Consider the following 21,350-nt stretch of genomic DNA (forward strand, 5'->3'; position numbering starts at 1 on the left):
GTTAATTAAACTGAAAAATGTGCCCTGAAAGTTTTATTTTGCAGAGAGGTTTTTATTACTAAGGCTTAGGTGTATTTCAAGCATAATGTTGAGTGTAAGCTTTGTCAAAAGTTTGAACATTTCCTGAAGAAAACCGAGGTAACTATCTGACAAGGTTGGCGCTGCGGGTGTTGTCCACGTCAACTGATGGCGATTTGCTTACGTTGAACCTGCGACTTGACAAGCGTGAATGTGAACGTCCCACTTACAATGGCAGAGAATAGAGAAAGTATTGGCAAGAAATCCCGTCTTGTTGCATCAGATTGCTTTACTCTTTTTCAAGAACCAGTGAAGATTGCATGTGAAATTTTTCATTAGTGTGCTCCGTCTTACAAATACCGTGCAATGTTAGAAGTGTTCTGTGAGTTGGAGTGTGATCACATATTGGTTTTCTAGAATAATCTACCATTCGGAAATCCTTTTTATGTGTTGTCCCTTTTCTTTCATGCAGTTTTGGTGAATCGACGAATCAATGGCTTGCACATTGTCCGAGGGGACCATTTACTTGTGCTCCCCGAGCGGATCCAGTATGATCCTGTCTCCGGCTTCGACATATTCCAATGACGACAGTGTGTCGTCAAGCTCAGAGCCTAAAAAGCGAGGCAGGAAAAGGTGCTTGGACCATTTATCTTTGGAAGAAAAAATCCTACGGAAGTGAGTTTCCACTTTGAATATATTTTCTCTTTTGCGCAGTCCTCTTCATAGCACATTGGCCGAATATTAGCCGCAACATTCAGCTTGACCTCACGTTTGGTCACTTTTGAGCCACCAAGTAATTTCTTACCAATAATGTGCAGATTTCAGACTGGTAAATCCTACATTTTGCCAAAAGTTTCATACCCCAGTAGGAGTAAAGGTCAGGTTAGGACAAAGATTGTTGGCAAGTTGGGGGTCGCCATGGTGCCTTACAGGATTCCTCTCTGCTTCATCATATTTAAGTAGCATGGACTATTTGGAAATTTAATCAGGCCAATCAACCAACAACGACATCTAGTCATCAAACGGAGGCACCCCCTCAGTGGATCTACAATAAATATTTCTTAATCACAGCCTGTATTTTAAAAACTACTGTATTAAGTTGTATCCTCAAGTTCGGGGGTTAGGGCGAGACAAGCTCCGCCCCTCACGTATTGGTTATACACTCCTTGAAGGGTACTCCCTATAGGCTACAACTTATCTATTGTCTTCGTATCTATTTACGATAATTATTTCACTAGATGCCCCTCGCATAAGGCTGAAGATCTATTCTCCAAAACAGAAATTGAGGATTCGGAGGAATGAAAACAGGATTCGTCCCCAGACTTATACCTCCGCAATAACCACTGTTCTTTTTTTGCCGAAAAGGTAGTAATTTGCCCAGATTGAATTACTCTTTTAATGGGATATACTGCTTGCTAGTTGGTTTTTGGTGCCTGGCACAAATCACCTCAATGGCAATTTTTATTTTGCCATGATTGAAGTAGTAAATTCCAGAATTGAAGTTCTAAAAGTTGTGTCATGAAAGTGGTTGCCTAGGGAGGCTACATTTAATTATAGTCCTGATAGAAAAGAAGTTACCAAAAGAAACTAAATGGCACTCGCCTATAATTATGGATATTTCTGCCAGAAACGTCTGTTTTATTAAAACCTAGTGAGGACTCTCATGTCAGAGCCAGTGAATAATTGTGATCTTTCGTTTATTCTTGCAGAAAACTGAAGAATAGAGAAGCTGCTCAAGTTTCAAGGGATCGGAAGAAAGCAAGGATGGACCAGTTAGAATATACCGTTGACCTTCTAATTAAAAAGGTAATCTTTGCCTTGCCAAGCTGTTGTAAATGTTTGGATATCTCCAAAACTTCTACCTCTGTCCCCCTTTCATTTAATGCCAAATGACAATTTAAACCTCTATGTATGTCTTTTAGGTTTTTTTTTCCCATTTTTTTTCCTACATGATGTTTTCAGAAAAATGGAGTTTTTCACATTCATGCAAAGCTTTCAAGCTGATGAGTGTGAATTATTTATTTACATTTTACACAGAAACAATCCATTAATTAAAAGAAAACAAGATAAAATAAGAAGATGACAAACATTTGAAACTGAAAATATTACAAAAATGATAAAAAGAAAAGAAAAAGGAGGTAACTGAAATGAGCAAAAATCAAGGATTTTAAAAGTCCTTAGTGGCGTGTTTAACAAATCTAAATGAGTAAGATTACCTATTATTAATTCTGCTTGATCTCATTTATTATTTTCTCTCGGAAACATGTCTGAACTTTCCTTTTTCTGAGGGCTCTCGTCAACTTTTTTAATCATCAGAAAAGAAATAAAAATTATTCTCCACAGCCACTGATAAGAGTTGATCCTTAAGTTAGAATTATGACCTTATTTGCTGGTTTTTGTTTTCAGAATAAAGAGCTTGAAAGTGATGTTAAAAAAACGAAAATTCGAAACAGAGAGCTGTTGAAAGAAATCGAGAAGCTGAAGTCAGAAAAAAGCAAATGCAGCTGCAAACATCAAGCAACAGGGAGTGATAAAAGGCTCGAGATGAGCGAGACATCGCCCCAACTTGTTTGTGACACCACCCAAAGACCCGCAGTGTCTAGCACTCCTCCGCAGAAGGAAGTCGTGGTGTCTCAAGCAGGTCGGCTCCTTTGTCTCCTCTATCTCTACCTGACCTGGATATTGTCAACTCAAAAGAAGAATGGGACTGGCTCCTCGAAAGCACTCCCGCAATTGACTTCACCCTCCTTGAAAACCTTGCAGACGATCTTATTACAATGTCGTCTGAATCGAAACAGGTAATCAATCCTTTTCCCGCATCATTTGCGCCAAATTTTAGTGAATGAGGGAGCCTTATAGTGTTAGAGATGCGTCTCTGGTGATTCTCAATTTGGGGTTTGGGACTGCTCATAAAATATACTATGCTGAAAATCGGATTCTTTCGCAGAAAATGGAAGTCGTGTAATTCTTGCCTGAGAAAAAAGTTGATGAAGAGCAATCTATGTCAAATAAATTACAGAATTTAAGGTTACCACTTTAATCTCAAGATTCCAAATTGATTTGGCAACACTGATTTTATAAGAGACTAACAAGTTTTTAATTGACAGACCAAAATTCAATTTTCCCAGCTGTTATCAAATGTTTCCCAATTATTACGCTGGAGAAAGGTTGTGAAATTTGGATGAGACTCTTCTTACGTTGTATCTGCATTAGATCTTTTCTAAAGAAGATGATCGCACGAATTGGAACCTGATTCGTCAGCATTGCTTTTTCATAAATTACTGGAGCAGCAATAATTTCAGTTTTTGACCAAAGCTGAGATTTCTCAGGAGAGACAAATATAATATTTTTTTCCTATTAGTACCACTCTTGAGATTACAAGATTACTTGATTCGGTATAGTTGTAACTAAACTCCCTTTAGAAATGTTTTCCCAACATCTGTTTCCTGAATTTTTAGAGATAGTTGTGTCAGACTCCTCATGTGTTCAAGAAATTTTTAATATTTTTTCTGTAGCTGGAGGAGTGGTTGAGCCATTTTTTTTACTTACTGAAGCAGATTTTGCTGCCTCGTCACTTTAAAGCTCAAGTGAAGATTTCATAGATACCATTTGTACATTTTCTTCCCTAATAGCTCTTTCCCCCTGGAGTCACAAAATTATATGCCCTTTTGATGTCCTCAAAATGGCTCTCTTTTTCATAAGAGATAGACAATCAACAGCTTCTATCTTATTAACAAGTTCCTATTTATAATTTTTGGTTCTTTTTTTCCCTAGCTTCCTGAAGTCGAAAAAGCTGAAATGGTGGGGTCGACATCAGAACTCGTGGAACCCAGTTGCAATGACGGATGTTCCACAGCCTGTTTGAACTTGGCGAAGCATTCCCGAACTGCAAACCCACCACCTGATGCACCGCATCAAACCTCAACTGTTCCCTCCAATCAAATTTTACATAGCAGTTCACATAGTTCAGTTCCTCATGTAGACAAAACGAACCTTAAATCCAATGCCTTAAGTAAGTCTTTTAAAATAGGTGCAGATAATGTAATCAAAACGAATCCTATCCAACTCAGGAGGATAGAAAAAGCGCCACCAAAAGTATCCGAGCCTAAAATTGTAGCAAAACCCAGGAAAGTGGTTGCAAGGCTACCGAAGATACTTCCAAAATTATCCCCTACCTCACCAAAACCAGTCATTAGTATCGATAGAAATTGCTCCTTGAGTGAGGTGCAAAATATTGTAGACATTCCAGTTATTATCGTCGAAGATGTTGGTCTAGTTGAAGAAGTCTCGACGTGTACCGAAGAAACTGTGCCACCTAAGGCGGAGCATGATTATTCAGATTGTAGTGTCGAAGCATACTGTGATCAGGTTGTTAATAATTTTGATGCCACCTTTAAAGTTGAACTAGACGATGCTGAAATGGAAATGATGGGTTCCGACATGAAAATGGACGTGGACACCTTAGGAGTAGATATGTTTGGTAAAGATATGTCAGATTCTCATTCGGATCATGGCTACGACTCCCTCGACTCTCCTCTAAGTGATAATAATGAGTACCTCTCCATGGCTCTTTTTTCAGATTTGTTAGAATGAGCGCATTTAAACAGTTCCTCTTTTATCTGTAATTATCATGTCTAAAAGTAACCGAGGTGGGCCGTACTCTATTACCTTTACCTCTTGGAGGCTCTATTTATTTTAAAAATTTAAGGCTTTAAGATAAGAGTTTTCTTAGATCCTATGTCCATTAATTCATTTTCCTGTCTGTATTTTGAAAAACTTTTTTGAGATTAGATCAGCTGGACCTGGTTGACAATTAATGTTTATATTTTTCAAATTGAATCAGTTTTAGCTTCCCCTGTGTTTTTTCCGGTGTCTAAAGTTTTCCATTTCTGCTGTACTTAGCTTTTTAGCTGTGCAGGTCGAAAGTAGTTGGCTTTTTGGGTGCATCTGAAGAAAGCACTGCAATATCTGATCATTGTTGAGCCCTCAAATTTCTCTTTTGAGGAGGGAGATTAATGATTATAATTGCCTGGTTGCCGAAACCTATGAATTTAATCAATGTAATCGTACTTTTCTACAATTTTCTTATAAAATCATTAATTTACAATTGATCTTTGTTTTTATGTTAGGTTTTTTTTTTCAAGTTGACAAGTCAGCTCATTTTCACCGAAGCCCTGTAAATATTTTGTACAGCCTTGTTTTTTATTTCAAAAGTTTATGATTTGATAGTTCTATTTCTATTTATCAATTTTATACCGTTGAAATTTGTCAGTGGCTGATAAGCCCATTTAAATGAAAGCGTTTTTAACGTTTTACTATGTCAAGGGAGTGTAACCCGAAGATGCAATTCAAAGAGATTGCACTCCTCGTTCTCCCTTTCTCATACTCAACAGATTTGCCAGTTTCAAATCTCAATTCTGCTTGCAGTTACTCATTCAAAGTTTGCACCACTCGAAAACGTGCGCTGCCTTGAAATGTATCCCTTTACTTCCTTTTTTAAATGTGTTTCTCATCTTATCCCCCTCTAAAAAATTCTCTAAAGATGTGTTATGAAAACCCTTTTTTTGTGTTAATGCATAACTTGATGCAGTCATGCTTCGATTCCAAAGAAAGATAAGTGATTAACGATTTTTATATCATGAATTTTCTTGCTAATTATATCTTAAATAGCTTTCCAAAGAAATCATACGCTGATAAGAACTTTCAAAGGCACGAAAAGGATAGAAATGCATGGTTTGCAAAGTCTTCTTACAAGAAATTCTCTGCGACCAGATTTTTCTAGCTATTTGTCTAATAACTGGAATGCTCTCTATGTTTTAAAATTCGTACTAGAACACTGCATTTAAATGTGACGTACAGTAACATTTTGACTAAATTTAGTTTTATCTTTTCTATTTATTGTTTTAGGGTTAAAATACTGTTTGAGGCAAGGCAGTTCATGTCAAGCTTTAAATTCAACTTATAACTTTCTTGTCTTTTTTCAGTCAAGAATTAGTGTAAAATTTTTTTTTTTTGACTTTGTGTTATGTACCGCATAAATGAATATGATTTGGACGGGCTTAACCGGATCAGTTTTCTTACCTTCTACTCTTTTTACAGGGAAATAAACTACATGACACCATTGAAACTATTTTTTGCATAAGTATCTCTTTTATTGTAAAGATAATATGTACTCACAAAATCTCAAGTCTCAGTATTGTTTAAAATTAATCATCAGACCAAATTAGGTAATGTCACATGTAACTAACCACAATGTCCTAATTATTATTATTAATTTTTTAAAGAAAACCAAGCAACACTAAGATTTGACATTATGCGAGTATATTCTTCATAATTTAGGAGAAATGCTTAGAAAGTTTAAAAGTGTTGTATAGTTTAAATCTTTGTAAAAAAAATAGAATGTGAGAGAAACGTCGACTGAAATGTAGCTAGGCAATATCTGATATTGGTAGCTAAATTAGACATTGCCTAATTTTCTCTAATGATTTATTATTTAACAAAAAACCAAGCAACGCCAAGACTTCAAATCTTGCGAGTACATTCTTCATAATTTAAGAGAGATGCATCGAAAGTTTTTGTAGAAAAATTGAACAGGAGAGAACGTGAAATCCAGTAAGGAGAGTTCTGGTTAAATTCGTCTTTTTGGCCTTCATTTTACAATCAGGAACTACAATTTCTGACTCATTTTTAAAAGCACTTATCTGCATATGAAAATTTATGGTACATAGGTTGTTTCTACAGTGAGCCAAAAATCGGAGTTCCCAATTGCAAAATGTAATCCATTTTATCTTTGGATACTAATTATTTATCTCAAGACGTGCAGTTTGTACCTCTAACAACATTTTGTGTGAACTAAGGTCACTCACACATTTTTTGAGCTTTTAGTGTATTTTCCGAAGGAAATACACTATTGCATTTTTTTCTCTTTAGTTCAAGAGGTTTGTATTATCTACATTGTAGGAATTTTTGTGAATACAATGCAAAGTCTGTTCCATTTTATTTGTTTATTTTTTTCTCTTCTTCTATCTTTTGTCCTTGTCTTTAAAAACCTCGAAGAAGTTATTTAATGTTGCGAACTGATAATTTTTTCCATGATCAAACATAGTTAAGCAAATACTTTCAACGTGCTCTGTTAGTCTGATCATTGGCTAGGGTAAGCCATCAGCGTGAAACGGATAGCGCCTACAAGACTGCATGAATACTTCACGCATTGCGTCAAACACGGTGCCGTCTGCGCGGCGCGGCGGCGGAAGTTAAAATCATTGATCCACATTTATGTTTGTTCTTTCATTATTTTTTCGTTCATTTCTTATGAATGGAAGGCCTTGTCCACACAGAAATCGGACGAGGCAATAGGCAATGCAATAGGTTTACGGAACTTAACTTTCGCGCTAAGTTCCGTGAACTTTTGCTAGTAGTGTTGACAGGGATTTCCCAAAAAATGTGTTCATCACGAGTAAATGCGTCTTATGCACCCCTTCCCCGCTGACACATTCATTTGATGGTTTTTATCGAGTTTCAAAACGAATGAGAAGGGGGCGGCAAAATACAAGCGGCCCATGGGCGGCAAGTAGGTGAATCCGGCCATGAAGAATAATGCCACTTACTGCTGCCTTGCTGCCTGCTGCTTACTGCCACTTAATGCATTTTTGTGCACTTACGGCTTTCTCATATCTTGTTTTCATACAATTAAGGTGAATTTTGCTACCTCAGTGATTTCATCTAAAAGAGATTGGACGAATTTAGAAGGAAACTCGATTTCGAAAATTTGACACATACCTACTGCTCTCTCCGCTATCACGGCAGGTTTTTTGTCCTTTGAGTAGATATTACAATAAATGGCAGAGTAAAATCGATTTTTTCCCCCCTCAAAAATTATAAAGTAGATCTGAGCAGTTTTGTATCCACTAGTATATTAACGGTAGAATGAAGTAGAAGGAACGCGAGGCGTACCTCGGATTGCTACGTTGCAGACTTCCTGGAAAGGAACTGTTGTTTAGTGCGCTTCGTGTTTGTCCGGGTCTCCGCAGCGTTAGTCAGCACAGGTCTTACAATCGTTTTATAAACTCTAACTTTGCTCTCTTTAGCCATGTACTTATTCCTACACTTTGAAAAATTGCAAATTTTTGCCGCCCCTTAGATTTGCCGCCATGGGCCATAGCCCATGTGGCCACCCCCTTAATACGGCCCTTTTATTATCAGAAAGCAAATGAAAACAGTGCTTTCATGTACCTACAGTGCCACCTTCTTCTACCAAACTCTAACCAGATAATGTGTTTGTTGTGTATCCGGAACGAAACTACGAAAGTATGCAGAAGATAGCCTTTACGGCTGTCTTGCCTAACAGTAGCCCAAGATCCATGGATCTTGCACTAGCCTAACATGAAAATGAGTAGGTAATATCCTCTTTATGTAATGGAGATGTTGCATGTGTGAGGGCTTTGCGATTTGACCATCGATTCTTACGTAGGTAATAGTTCACGAGAAACACGATGGTGCCACTGGTTTTCTCTGAAATCATCTCCCAAGCTCAAAAAAAGCTCTCAAAGTGAGGCCAAAATGGAGGGGATATCCCACCCTACCGTGAGAGTCCACCTCTACATCAAAACAAACTCTCCACGCAAAGATAGGGAGCAAATATATTAGCAGGGTTGTCGTGTTTCCAGTTTTAGAGTCCCCAAATAAAGTGACAGCCCTGTCCATGTATTTGCTTCCTATCTTTGCATGGAGAGTTTTTCTTGATGTAGATATGGACTCTCAGGATAGCGTGGGATATCCCCTCCATTTTGGCCTCAACTTGAGAGCTTTTATGCGCTTGGGAGTTAATTTCAGAGAAAACCAGTGGCACCATCGTCTTTCTCGCGAACTTTTACATAAGAATCAATGGTCAAATCGCAAATCCCTCACACATGCAACATCTCCATTGAAATAAAATCTGTAGATTTTTGATCATCCAAACGATTTTTAATAAAAGAGCCTTTTGGATGATTAGTGGCATTTTGACAGGGAACAGAGGCTCCTTCCAATAAAATTTTCCGGTCAGGAGCTTCTGAGCCCGTTTTCTCAAAACTACATGTTTGCACTTACTGCTCTCTTCACAATCATGGCAGAAACGTTCAAGTACAGAGGCGAAAAGGAAATATGTTGCCAGGAATCAATATGTTGTTGCATCTTTTGTACGTGTCACGCTTCACATTGTAGGTTTTGTCGCATTCATATGCGTTAACACTCTTGATCAGTTTAGATGTCTCGATCCCTAATCGGTGCTCATCAGGAAAAACGGAGATACGCAGCGCAGGAAAGAATTTTTGAGTTGAAGAGGAGCCTTGTAGGACCCTCCCTCGTAGACGTTGCGGGTTAGGTGTAACATCTATTGCGTGTGGCCGTTTTTGAAGGCGTTTTAAAACAACGAACTCTTCAGATCGAACTTCGAACAAACTGCGACGAGAGCGATGATCATGACGCAGTAGCGTTTGATACCAGATTTGGTGGAAGAGAGGGTCATTGGTCAAGCTAAACCAGACGCACGGTTACCATTAACAAATTAAAGCTGCCCAAAACCTGACAAGTTCGAATTTTTAAGAAGTTGAAGAATGAGAAAAAATGTGAGATTTCATTTTCCTCTGTTTCTCCGCGAGCCCGCAATCCGTAGAACGATATCTCCTGCTGACAACGGTACCTACCTATTTGTATCAAATTTATTTGCGTTCAACTTTTCATCCAACTTTTTCCCGCTTTTGTTGGATGATTGAGCTATTATTAGGACGTATTTATTAAATTTTGGCGTGAATCCCACCCAAAAACGTCAAACCAAACCGGCAGTGTGACAGGTTTAAATCTATCACCGCTGGGGCTCGCATTAAAGGGATTTTATAATGTAAATTTTCTTCTTTTCGTGATATAAAGGGGTTTTTTGTAAACCTTTTTTTCTCATTTTCTTTTTTTTATTTATCTTTTTATTCATTTATTTTTCAATTTTTTTTTTTTTTTTTTTTTTTTTTTTTTTTTTTCCAGTTTTTCGTTGTTAACTCTGATCGAGATTATTTAAACTGCATTTTGCAATCAGGAACTACACATTTTTGCTTACCCACAAAAACCCCTATCTCCATAAGGAAGCTAATAGCACGAATGTAGTTTCTGAAATGAGCCAGATATTGTATTTCCCAAATACAAAATGTAGTCCATTAATCCTATAGAGTATTATAACAGCTTGTCGAAAGGAGCTCTCCTGAAAAACAAACCTCCGTATGCGCCGATGGATTTTTTTCTTGTGGGTGGTTCTGATACTTCTCAGGTGAAAGGACCAGTGCCGTGGCGTGCTTTGCGATAAATCGATTGATATGCCGTTTAATCATATGAAAAAAGATCGATTATCAGGGCGTTCGCAACGAGCACCATAATAATCGATTTTTTACCGTTGCTTCAAATGAGGTAAAATCGATAATCGATCATTCACGCCTCGCCACTGGAAGGACGTAACCATATTCTAACGTTGCAAAATTGATTCAATTTCTTCAACGAATATGACAGTCAATTTACGTCCAAATTCTGCTATTTTTGGCGTACAATCAGTGGAAAATCGATGAAATTTCTAGTTGAAAACGCCCAACAATTTCGCATTAGAAAAACCATAGGACTTATTCATGCTAAAAGATTTTATACTGTACACAAACTCTATTGCACATATTTTTTTTAGCACAAGCACGTTCAATTTGCAGGTGGAAATTTCGCAGAGTTGAACTGCATTTAAATTCTTTTATCATAGAAACGTCAATATGAACTTCATTTTCCCTTATGTTTTCACCACTAAAATTGCATGAAAGCGTGGCGCTTTTACTTTGAAAGGCACCTTGTTACACGCTAAAAATGCAACTATTCCTGCTCTATGGATGTCTGAATTGCATATTCAAAAACTGAATGGACGACATTGTCGCGACGTTCGCAGTTGACATGAACGCACGGCGCACGCATACAACTATTCCTACTTGATGGATGTCCGTATTGCATAGTAAGAAATTGAAGGCGCTGGCGACTTTGCGTTGATGTCAATGTACGGCGCACGCATACAACTATACCTACTTGATGGATGTCCGTATTGCATGGTAAGAAATTGGAGGCGCTGGCGATTTTGCGTTGATATCAAGGTACGGCGCACGCATATAGCTATTCCTACTCGATGGATGTCCGTATTGCATATCGACGGCGTAAGTCCGCAATCACATATCTCGTTTGCGGTGTCTGAAAATTTCTGCCTCTGTGTTATTTTTTTGAAGGAGAACAAATTGACACCGTTCCTTGAAGTTTTTGCAGAATTTTCTTCGCACAGAGAAGGAAAATCACGGCAGTTTTAAAGAATTGCCGTTGAGTAGTTTTCTGTTTAATAAAATGAAGTATGACAGGAAGTCTGCGAGGGAGCATTGATGGCAATCCTGCGGGACTGTAGTCTTCATTAAAATATTAAAATAGTGGTGTCTCAAGCTTTAAAATATTCTGAACGCTTGCTCAGTCTTAAAAGTAACGCATAGCCGTGTACACGCACATTATGTATTTTTTTAAAAAAATATTTTATTTTTAATTCTAACATCTTTTTTTTGTTACAGGTTTAACTTCGTCTTTGGGACCACCGTTTCTGGTGAATGGGCCTGTTGCATGCAAGAGATACAGCCGTGCGAATAGACTTTTTAGAGGTTAAATGACACGAAAATTACGATGGTCACATTAAAAAAGTCTGAAATACACTCCTTACTGCGCAATTTGTGTTGTTAGGAACGCGCTTTTTCAAATTTCCCGCGTCTGGGGGCAGTTTTCTAACGGAAACAATTAACGGCAACTCGCGGCTATTTCCGGTCAACTAAAACTGACAACATAACCTAAAAATCGGAGCTCATGATATCGTGAAATGAAATGTAGAAGGATTGCGTTGGATATTTAAAAGTTGATCGATTTGGTTACCGCATAAAGCGTATATGGACCACTATAAGAGATCACGTTGGGTTTGTAAACAAACTGAAGGAAAAAATAACAACAACAACAACAACGACTCGGCATCTTCCGGAAATCACCGAGCCTGCCGTTTGCTCGTTTCCGGTGATTAGAAAACTGCCCCCAGACGCGGGAAATTTGAAAAAGCGCGTTCCTAACAACGCAAATTGCGCAGTAAGGAGTGTATTTCAGACTTTTTTAATGTGACCATCGTAATTTTCGTGTCATTTAACCTCTAAAAAGTCTATTCGCGCGGCTGTATCTCTTGCATGCAACAGGCCCATTGCTTTCAAATTTTCATGTGCCTCATTAGCAATTCAATTTATTCTCTTTTATTTTATTTTATTCTGCAGTCTCTTTATTTGTCTTTAGAATCGCGTGCAACTAAAAAGAACCAAAACCAAGTGTCGTGTGCTGTGGACAAAATACAAGCCACGGAATTACAAAGACACTTAGCTCTAGCTGAACGTAGTGGAAAATAAGCGATCTCAACATCGAGGCGAGCATAATATTCCTGAACATCATAATTCCAAATAGGTTGAAAGCTAAGATTTTCCTTCAATTTCGAGTGATACTAAGTTCCTACTCCGGAGTTCGAATAGTTGCTCGCTTCATTTCCGCTTGTTAAAAAATGAGAAATTGTGCGAGTCTCACCTGAATATCGCGAGAAGTATATTTCAGTATTGTGTTATGTGCGTTGCTTGTTTCATTTCTGCTTATAAAAAAGTGAGAATTGGTGTAAGTTTTAGGCCAAAAAACGGCAGTCAATTAGGGATTATTAGGTAATTAACTGCGTAATGAATCAGCTCCAAATTTCGCCTGTAGGCGAGGAATAAAATATGCTTGCCAGAGTGCAAAGGGTTTTGAGTTTCGTTAAGTTTTTGCGGAGATATCTCAAAATAACGCAAAAGTTGAACGGGTTCGTGTAAGATACAGTAGCGGCTCCCATTTTCGTTGTTGGAGATCTCTATAGGCTTGACGGGGTCGCTACCGCTCCTAGTAATATCTGCATATCGCGAGAAGTATATTTCAGTATTGTGTTATGTGCGTTGCTTGCTTCATTTCTGCTTATTAAAAAGTGAAGCGAGCAACTATTCGAAATCCGGAGTAGGAATGTGGTATCACGCGAAATTGAAAGACAAGCTTAGTTTTTCGCCTACCTCAAATTAAAATAAAAATTTATAAATCACTCTATAAATATATGGTCGCATCGCCCATCCTCCGCGATATTGAGGTGAAAATTGTGTGATCTTCAACGTCCTTAATCAACCGCTGAAAAATCATGTCCATGCCGTGATAGTGAGGTGAATAACGCATAATTTCTTAGGATTCAAGGAATCCACTGGAAATATTGTGTACCCACCTCTCCAGATATGGAGATAAAATTCGGGAAAATTCTCATTTTTTAACAAGCGAAAATGAAGCGAGCAACTATTCGAACTTCGGAGTAGGAATGTGGCATCACGAGAAATTGAAGGATAATCATAGCTCTCGGCCTGTCTAAAATTACTAGCGTTTATGAATATTATCACTACATCGGTTTATTAATCGTTTATCTTCCGCGATGTTGAGGTGAAAATTGTGCGATCTTTTAAGTTCTTAATTAAATGCTGGAAAACTTTCCCACATGTCGCAATAGTGAGGTGAATAATGAGTAATTTTTTAATGACTTTACTGAACCACTGGAAAAACCGCGTATTTGCCGCGATCTTACGGTGATGATCGCGTAACTACTCATTTTTCTTACAAAATCGCTAGCAAGCGAATATCGCATTTCATGCGATACCGAGATGGAAAGCGGGCGATTTCTCAGATTTCAAGGTATTTGCTGGAAATATTGCGTACTTTTCGCGATATGGGTATGAAATTCGTGCGATTTTTTACTTTTTAACGAGCGGAAATGAAGCGAGCAACTATTCGAACTCCGGAGTAGGATTGTGGTATCACGCGAAATTGAAGGAAAACCTCCGGTGCTCGATTATCCTAAGTCACTGAAATTAAATACACGGTCTCATGGATATTAAAATTCCCTTTTTTCGGCGATTTTGAGGTGAAAATAAGGTGTTTCGTCTTTTAAGTTCTTAATCTACGCATTAAATCGCTATTGTGCAGCCATGCGGTGAGGTGAGTTGATCTTCGGGCTAAAAAAAAGTTCCGATTTTCTTACGTAGTTGGTGTCGCGATTCGCGCGAATTTTAGAAGTTTCGAATTTATTATGTATCGTCTAATAAAAACATTGAAAAAGTGTTGATTTTTTGCCAGTCGGCTTCCTTAGATTCCCCGGAGGACTCTACAAAGTTGGAGACGACATCAGTCAATTAAATTACGTTAGTGCGCCTTCATTTTCATCTGATACTGTGCAATACTTCTGAGGCAGAATAGTTGCTCAGAGCGCCTTGAACAGCATCGCTTCGACTTAATGGCAGAAGGTGACGATTACAAATGAAATTACACTCGAGCGCGCACGCACACATCTTCTCTTCGCCGACGGTGAGGTAAAAAAACAATCACACCTCAATTTGTGACGTTGCAAGTTTTTTACTGCTTATATTATTTAATGTGTGTGATTCAGTGTGAATTTTTTTACAATCTGCCGTGATTTTTCCTAGGTAAGATGAGAAGTATTATTTTAATGTTTTATTCGAGTCTACACGGAAAAAACGAGCTTAGGGTTGGGACCTACATGTTAGTGCTGGGCACTAACGAGGGTTAGATCAAATGGAGCCAGCAAGTCAGAGGAGTGCTGGGCACTAAACAGCTCGAGGCTGGGTCACTAAGGAAGAAGTAGTGTCAAGCCCTAAAGTGACTTTGGAGCGAGCGTAAAATATGAAACGCCTCCGCCTGGGATCGAACTCGAGTTGCGCCGGTGGAAGACCAGCGCGTTACCACCAGGCTATCGTGACTCCGACGTCTCATGGGTGAATTTACACCTGTTAAGCGCAACTACGTCTCGCGGCATCTGATTAGCACTACTCATGTTCAGTGCCCACTTGTACTGCCTTCCGGTGTTGAGCTGTACAGCGCTTAGACGCCAGCCCTCAACTACTCCCCACTAAACGGCCAGTAGTGCTCAACACTAGTCTTGTTTTTTCCGTGTACGTGCACGTAAGCTTTCGTTAATTAGACACATATCCGCATATCAACAATGGCACTCTTTAACCATATATCTCGTTTCTGGTGTTTAAAAATATCCACTCCTATCTGTTGTATTGTCAATCAATTTGCTTTGGAATTTTTTGAACATTTCGGGCCCGTTCACAGCGAGGCCTATTAATTTCTGATCCGCCCTTGTTCGTGCAAAGGTTCCTACCCACACTTATTCTTTGTCCCTTTTTAAGAAAAAAGTATCATGTATTAGTATTACCCATCAATCTCTTCAGAAAAATCTGAAGAATTGATTTCTGAAATCTCCGACGCATAATTTTCCCTCGTTTTCGAGTTAGATTTTGATGAAAAATGAACCCCGCGTTATTTTCCACAAGGGCCTCAAAAAAAGGGTACCAGGCGGATCAGCCAATCGGAGACGACTCGTAAAAGTAGGGGTTGCCACTTGACCCGCATTTCAAACTGCTACTCTTTTTTTCTCCTTGCTTTTATTAGACCCTTGGTTAATCGGACATTTAAAATAAGATATCGCCATTGAGCACCATCTCTTTAAGAAAGTCACGTTATCTTGATACTCACTTCCACGCATCCCCAAGTTTCTTCGACGAAGATTCCCATAAGAGTCCATCAAGAGGAGAGAGGAAGACGCTGCGTCCTGTCATTTCTTTGCCCCTTTAACGTAAGAGCGTATCCCGTTTTCCGTATGAGCCGCGGAAACCATGCATTTACATATAAAACGGGGCTCACCAGGAAATTAAGATGTGTTCTAACGTGGGAGAGCGACAATTTGAAGATTCCACGCGCCGAGTTGGCCATTGCTCTTCGCATACGAAACAATCAACGCTATGGACGCTGACATCCGACCGCAGCTGATGAACGGTGGATCCCGGAAAGGCATCGATCAAACGCAATGATTTGTTTACTTCCTCTGGGTCCTTTCCGGTGGAAGTGCCCTGCGGTTATTGGCTCCTGGCACTGACCCTAGCGAACGCCTACTCCCTCGGGTACAAGACCCTTTGCGTAAAAGCGACGGATCTCCCTCTCGGTCCACATTGCACATTCGTCGTTCTTTCATAAATGGCTTCGTATGCGTGACTTGTAGACGTCGTCTCCTCGTCTGCCAGAAGCTGATTTGAATGTTAAAACTAGCAGATGTCCCCGTATAAAAATGTTGCGTCCCATTGTTATGCGTGAAAGCAGATAAAACTCAAAGCGGAGTCGCAGTTGCGATGAGATATGAATATGGTGCTTTTTTATGACGTTCGGTAGGAAATATGGACCAAAAGTCAACGGTGGGAAAACTGAAGCTCCCATTGAATGAAGAGGGAAGTCATTTTTGAAAAAAAGGGAGAACGGTGGTATATGTGTGACTGAGCCAAAAATGACAGCAAAAACATGGACCTTACATGTTCAATATCCAGTTTTGGTTCTCAATAGAAATGTCCTAAGTCGGAGATCCATTGTATGAATCGTCAAATCTCTGTCTCGGCATATTTAACAGAGATTCCTGTTGATGCGACGAGAGCTTTTTCTCACTACTTTCATGTTTGTAGGGCACGCTAGAATCAGTGGCGTGGCGTGCTCTGCGATATGGACTACATTTTGCAATAATGAACCACTATCTCTGGCTCTTCCACAGAAGCACATATCTGTATAGGGAAACCAATATCATGTCTGTTGTTTCTAAAATGGGCTAGAAATAGTGGTTCCTTATTGCAAAATGCAATCCATATATCAACTGAACTGCCATTTAAACCTATGGGAAAGGATCAATAAACAGGGTGTTCGCAACGAGCACCTTTATGATCGATTCTTTACTATAGCTTCAAATGGGAAAATATAGACAATTGATCATTCACTGCGGTAGTGAGAAGCGTCCGTCCTTTGCACTGTTCAGAAATCTAGTCATCAACTACGTATGCGAAGTACCCATGACCATACTGCCTCAAAAGACGATCGTCATGTTACATGCCGGACAAGGTTGCCAGAATGCTAGGTTGTGTGATAAAATTTTGATATTTTACATAGGTTTAAGTGGCGGACAGTGCCGAGTTTTCAGCACCATCTGGCAAAAGTGCCGCCAAAATTAACCGAGTTCCGAGCAAAAGCAGACCGACTCAGACGTAGACGACGGGGGATGGTGAGAAAGTGACGCGAGAAGATCTGCCTGAAGATTAAAGGAGAAAACAGACTTCCGAGTTTAGCACGCGATGTATCGAAATCCGAAGTCGTTTCTCGCAGAAATAAATCGACGCACGGCCCAACTTCGATTTATATCGAACCTTAGGGAAGTCTGAAGTCGCAACGTGATTTGCAATGTATCGATTGATCTGCCATTTAAACCTTTGGAAAAATATCGATAAACATTGTGTTCGCAACGATGATTTTTATGATTTATGACGATTTTGATTTCAATGAGTAAATCAAATCCGAGGGAATAGGACTTGTATTTAGAGTTAATCATCATTTAAAGTGGAAGTCTCCGTAGTAAAACTGCGGTACATTAGAATGTTCACCAAATCAAATCAACAGCCTAAAAGAGGAGCTATAGACTTTGGTTTTCACATGGTGGCACTATGGTTTTCCATTTTGAGTACTTCAATCTCGAAAAAAAAATGTTCTCCTGGGAAAAATATCATTTTTTTGTGCTCGCGAAGTAAACCCGAGCAGAAGTCATGGTTAGTCATGAATTACAACAAATATAATTGAGTCGGGACGTGCGGTAACCGCTAATGTCCGTTTTTCCAGTCATCAGTTTTTTTGAGTTAGGTACTAATATTTTTTGAAGTTGGATGCAACCACGAAAGTGGCGTTAAGACTCGTCTCCGGGTTACCTCAACCCCAAAACGAGTCCTTTCATCACCCCTTTGGTTTATCGACGCTTTAAAAGTATTATCAACTCAAAAAAACCGGAGACTGGAAAAATGGACATTAGCGGTTTTCGCACGTCCCGATTCAATTGATATCCGTGAAAAAATTCCCGACTTTACCTTTTCGGGAACGATTTTTGGGCTCCACCTAATCATGCTTTTTCGTAAAACATAAACAGGGATTTTGAACTCGACCATTTTCTTCCCTTCACCAAGAAATTGAAGCCCAGGGTTTTTAGCGGCTCTGGTGCTTGCACTAGAGCTGCTATTCCGGACGGTCCCAGCTGGGGAGTATCAACGGACCATGTTACATTGGAGAGACCGCGTGTTGGTTGATGGGAATCGGCGCCATTTTCTGCTGTTTAGGGGGGACTGATTTTATTTTAATTGATATCTTTTTCCTGTGAGCGAATGCTATGTTGTGTAGTGTATTTTTGGAATCATGGTGATACTGTCAATAATTCAAAACGGGTCTGTGCTTTAATCTCGCACTGGAAAAAAATGTACTTTACGTTTAAAATTTGAAAATTCAAATCTATAAGTTTTCGCGCTTTTTTCGAAGTATGCCGTGGTTGGAGCTTCCTAGTCATACTACTCGACATCAGCTGATAGCAAACAAAGGTTACCAAGGAAACCGTAAACGCGTAACAACTACCTACCGTCGCCAGAGCCGCTTTCCGACGCGAATGCGTTGGAGCTTCCTGCTTGTTTTTCTTTCTTTCTTTTTTGTTTTATTTTTTTTTAAATATCCGATCTTGGGACTTAAAAAAGGGAGAATTTGCCAGCATCTTTTTTCTCTCCTTTAACTCAAAATGACTTAAGTTTCCGTCTGAATGCGATACAGTTAGACACAGCACACGTAAGTCGAAAATCGATACCTCGAATTTCGAGAAGGTACCTCGCATCTCTCACGGTACCACCTAGCTGTACGAGCATTAACAGCCTCTCGTTGCTCCTGACCATAATTCACGCGGGAGGGGGGGGGGTCATCGGGGGAGGAAACAAAAGGGAACAAGTGTTTCCTAGGTTAATAAACGGATCGAGGGAAACTCCTGGAAGGCAGCACGGGGAGGAGGGGGGGACCGTAAATCTCACGAAATGTGGAGGCATATGAAAATTTGGTGTGAAAAACACAGGGCCCGAGTGTGGGAAACCGGCGGCTCCGCCATAACTCACCGGACAATTAGCCAGCGGAGACATCAACACTGCCGTGCTGAGAAAAAACGCCTATGAGCATTCGAATGTTGCCAAATCGCCTCCCAGGAAATATTTATTTTTGAAAAACATTACGAATATTTTCCCTCGAAATTTTCAGGCGCTTTACATCAAATTATGAGCGAAACCCTCCGAAAAATTCGCAGACAAATATTCACAAATACTCCCGGAAATTCGTGATTTATCGAAGGAGATTTGGCAACGCCTGAAGGCTCATACGGCGTTTTTCCTCAGCCCGGCAGAACACAACAGTGGAACGGCCACCGCAGATAGGATCAGGCTACGAGCGACCTACAATATTTATACGCTTCGCGGCGCGCACTTCGGTGTCACAAAGTACGACAATCTTATTCAAATTTGTCCCCCGGGGGCGGGTGGGGGGGGGGGCGAGGCTTTACGACCGGAGGTCTCCCCCCCCCCCCCTCCCGCCGGTTTTGAGGTTAGGATCAAATTGAAAAACCCCCGCGCCGGAGGAAGAAAGAACGGGAGCGTTATTTATGTCCCCGCGCACCCTTTAATTGGCGGTTACTATATGCCAAAGACATAACTTCATCTTGTTAAAAATGACATGTTGAGCACACTATCAAGTTCGTATCTTGATACACTGCGCTCTCGCGCCGGAATCAGGGAGCATCGACTAGTGGCTCCTTCCCCGCTAGATTTTCGAGCTCCATAGAGACATCCATTCGGGATATCTTGATTGTTCTACCTATCTCCGCGACCATCTATCTGCCTTATGATGGACGGCGATCCTACAATTAGCTCGCTGGCCCATTAAAGTTTATTCCCGCTGTTGACGTTATGGGGATGCGCCGCACAGTGGATCAAGTCAATGGGAGAGGTCGGACAAAATTTGGAAACTTTAAACGCTTATAACTCCGTTAAATCAAAAAGTTGAGATTTTAAAAATGGTTCCATTGGCTCCCACGTGAAATTTGCTACTCAAATCACTCCAAAAAATTTAAAATGTGACGAATCAAACATCAAAATTTGCAGTTTTAGTCAAAAATTTCGTGACCGACCTCTCTAATTGACTCGATCTACTGTGCGCCGGGAAAGAGTAGCTCCTCAAAATAACCATAAATCCGCTATTAAGCACCTGCGAATGACCGTGCCCTCGCCCATTAACACTCGTTATTTACTGTTACTTGGATCGTCTTCTTGAACTTTGTTTTCTGTTATTGCGCCATTGTTTTCGGTTTCATGGCTTATCTGAGATCTGGATCCGACTCGGTAAATCTCCGTTATGACTGGCGTGTGATCTGGGGAGAAATGCAGGAGAGTTCTGACGTTTTTGAAGAGGGATGTATCGGAGTTCTTGAATTCTGAGAGCTTTTCGACCGTCTGAAGACCGTCGGTGAGTTGAAACTTTATTCATCCCTAAAAAGTTAGCGTTTGGAAGATATTGCAAAATGTTTGCTACAAGAAGAAGTGTGAGGTATCGCTAAAAATTAAGGTGGGAAATTAAAAAGTCGAAAATTCTCCCCTCGTCTCGCAATCTGCGTCTGTGATTCTTTGGGCTTTTCACAATCTCGCTTAAAAAATCTGCTTTCCACTTTTAGTCAGTTTTTTTTATGTTAAAGAAACGTTGTTTTGTTTTAGTTTTTTAACTTAAACTTAACGATAGCAAAACGACGCTTTCTTAACTTAAAAAAACTGATGTTGAGTTGAATCCGCACGGATTAAACTAAGAAAAACCCAATTTTTTTCGACAAAAAACGATGCTTTACGTCAAAATAATATCTCAAGAGAATTTTTTTCAGTCTACTTACGCACCTCGAAACTTAGCACGATTTGCGAGTCAAGACTCAACAGCCGAGAGCGCGGGACTAGCGATAAAATTCCGCCGCAGACTCGGGGAGACGGTGCAGTGCTTGGAGTATATCAATAGTTTTGCAGGCGCTTCCCGCGATCGTTTTTCGTTTAAAGTTCAAAGTTTCAGAAATGTTTCTCCGGAAGATGAGGTCCCTTTTCACAGATCCAATCTCAAATCATGAAGCCTCAAAACTCTCTCTCAGCCACAACAATGAAAAAAGCATGGTCCCTCATCGGCCGACTCGGAGACTCTAAGACAGAGTAGAAAAGTTGGATGGGGCGAAACACGTGGTAAAACTCTTTCGACTTCTCGACTTCTCGACTTCTCGACTTCTTCGACTTCAA

The 21,350-nt window shown here is 39.8% G+C and overlaps 1 protein-coding gene across 2 annotated transcripts; it reads left to right on the forward strand.

Moving 5' to 3' along the window:
• Positions 1-177: 177 nt before the first annotated feature.
• Positions 178-7,012, forward strand: LOC109032137 (X box binding protein 1). 2 transcript variants are annotated; one of them, XM_019044124.2, is made up of 4 exons: positions 178-693; positions 1,728-1,824; positions 2,425-2,816; positions 3,793-3,956. In XM_019044124.2, exons 1-4 carry the CDS (start codon positions 512-514, stop codon positions 3,881-3,883), a joined length of 762 nt encoding a protein of 253 aa, XP_018899669.2. In that variant the 5' UTR covers positions 178-511; the 3' UTR covers positions 3,884-3,956. The 2 variants fall into 2 exon arrangements, with proteins under 2 accessions (XP_018899669.2, XP_018899661.2); XM_019044116.2 differs by lacking the exons at positions 178-693; positions 1,728-1,824 and having other exon boundaries at positions 2,590-2,816; positions 3,793-7,012.
• The last annotated feature ends 14,338 nt before the right edge of the window (positions 7,013-21,350 follow it).

Source organism: Bemisia tabaci, chromosome 5 (genome assembly GCF_918797505.1).
Source record: "Bemisia tabaci chromosome 5, PGI_BMITA_v3".
NCBI lineage: Eukaryota > Metazoa > Arthropoda > Insecta > Hemiptera > Aleyrodidae > Bemisia > Bemisia tabaci.

Coding starts and splice junctions, on each gene's coding strand:
- LOC109032137 (XM_019044116.2), top strand. CDS start 2,796: ATGTCGTCTGAATCGAAACAG. Junction 2,817..3,792: donor TGTCGTCTGAATCGAAACAG/GTAATCAATCCT, acceptor TTTTTTCCCTAG/CTTCCTGAAGTCGAAAAAGC.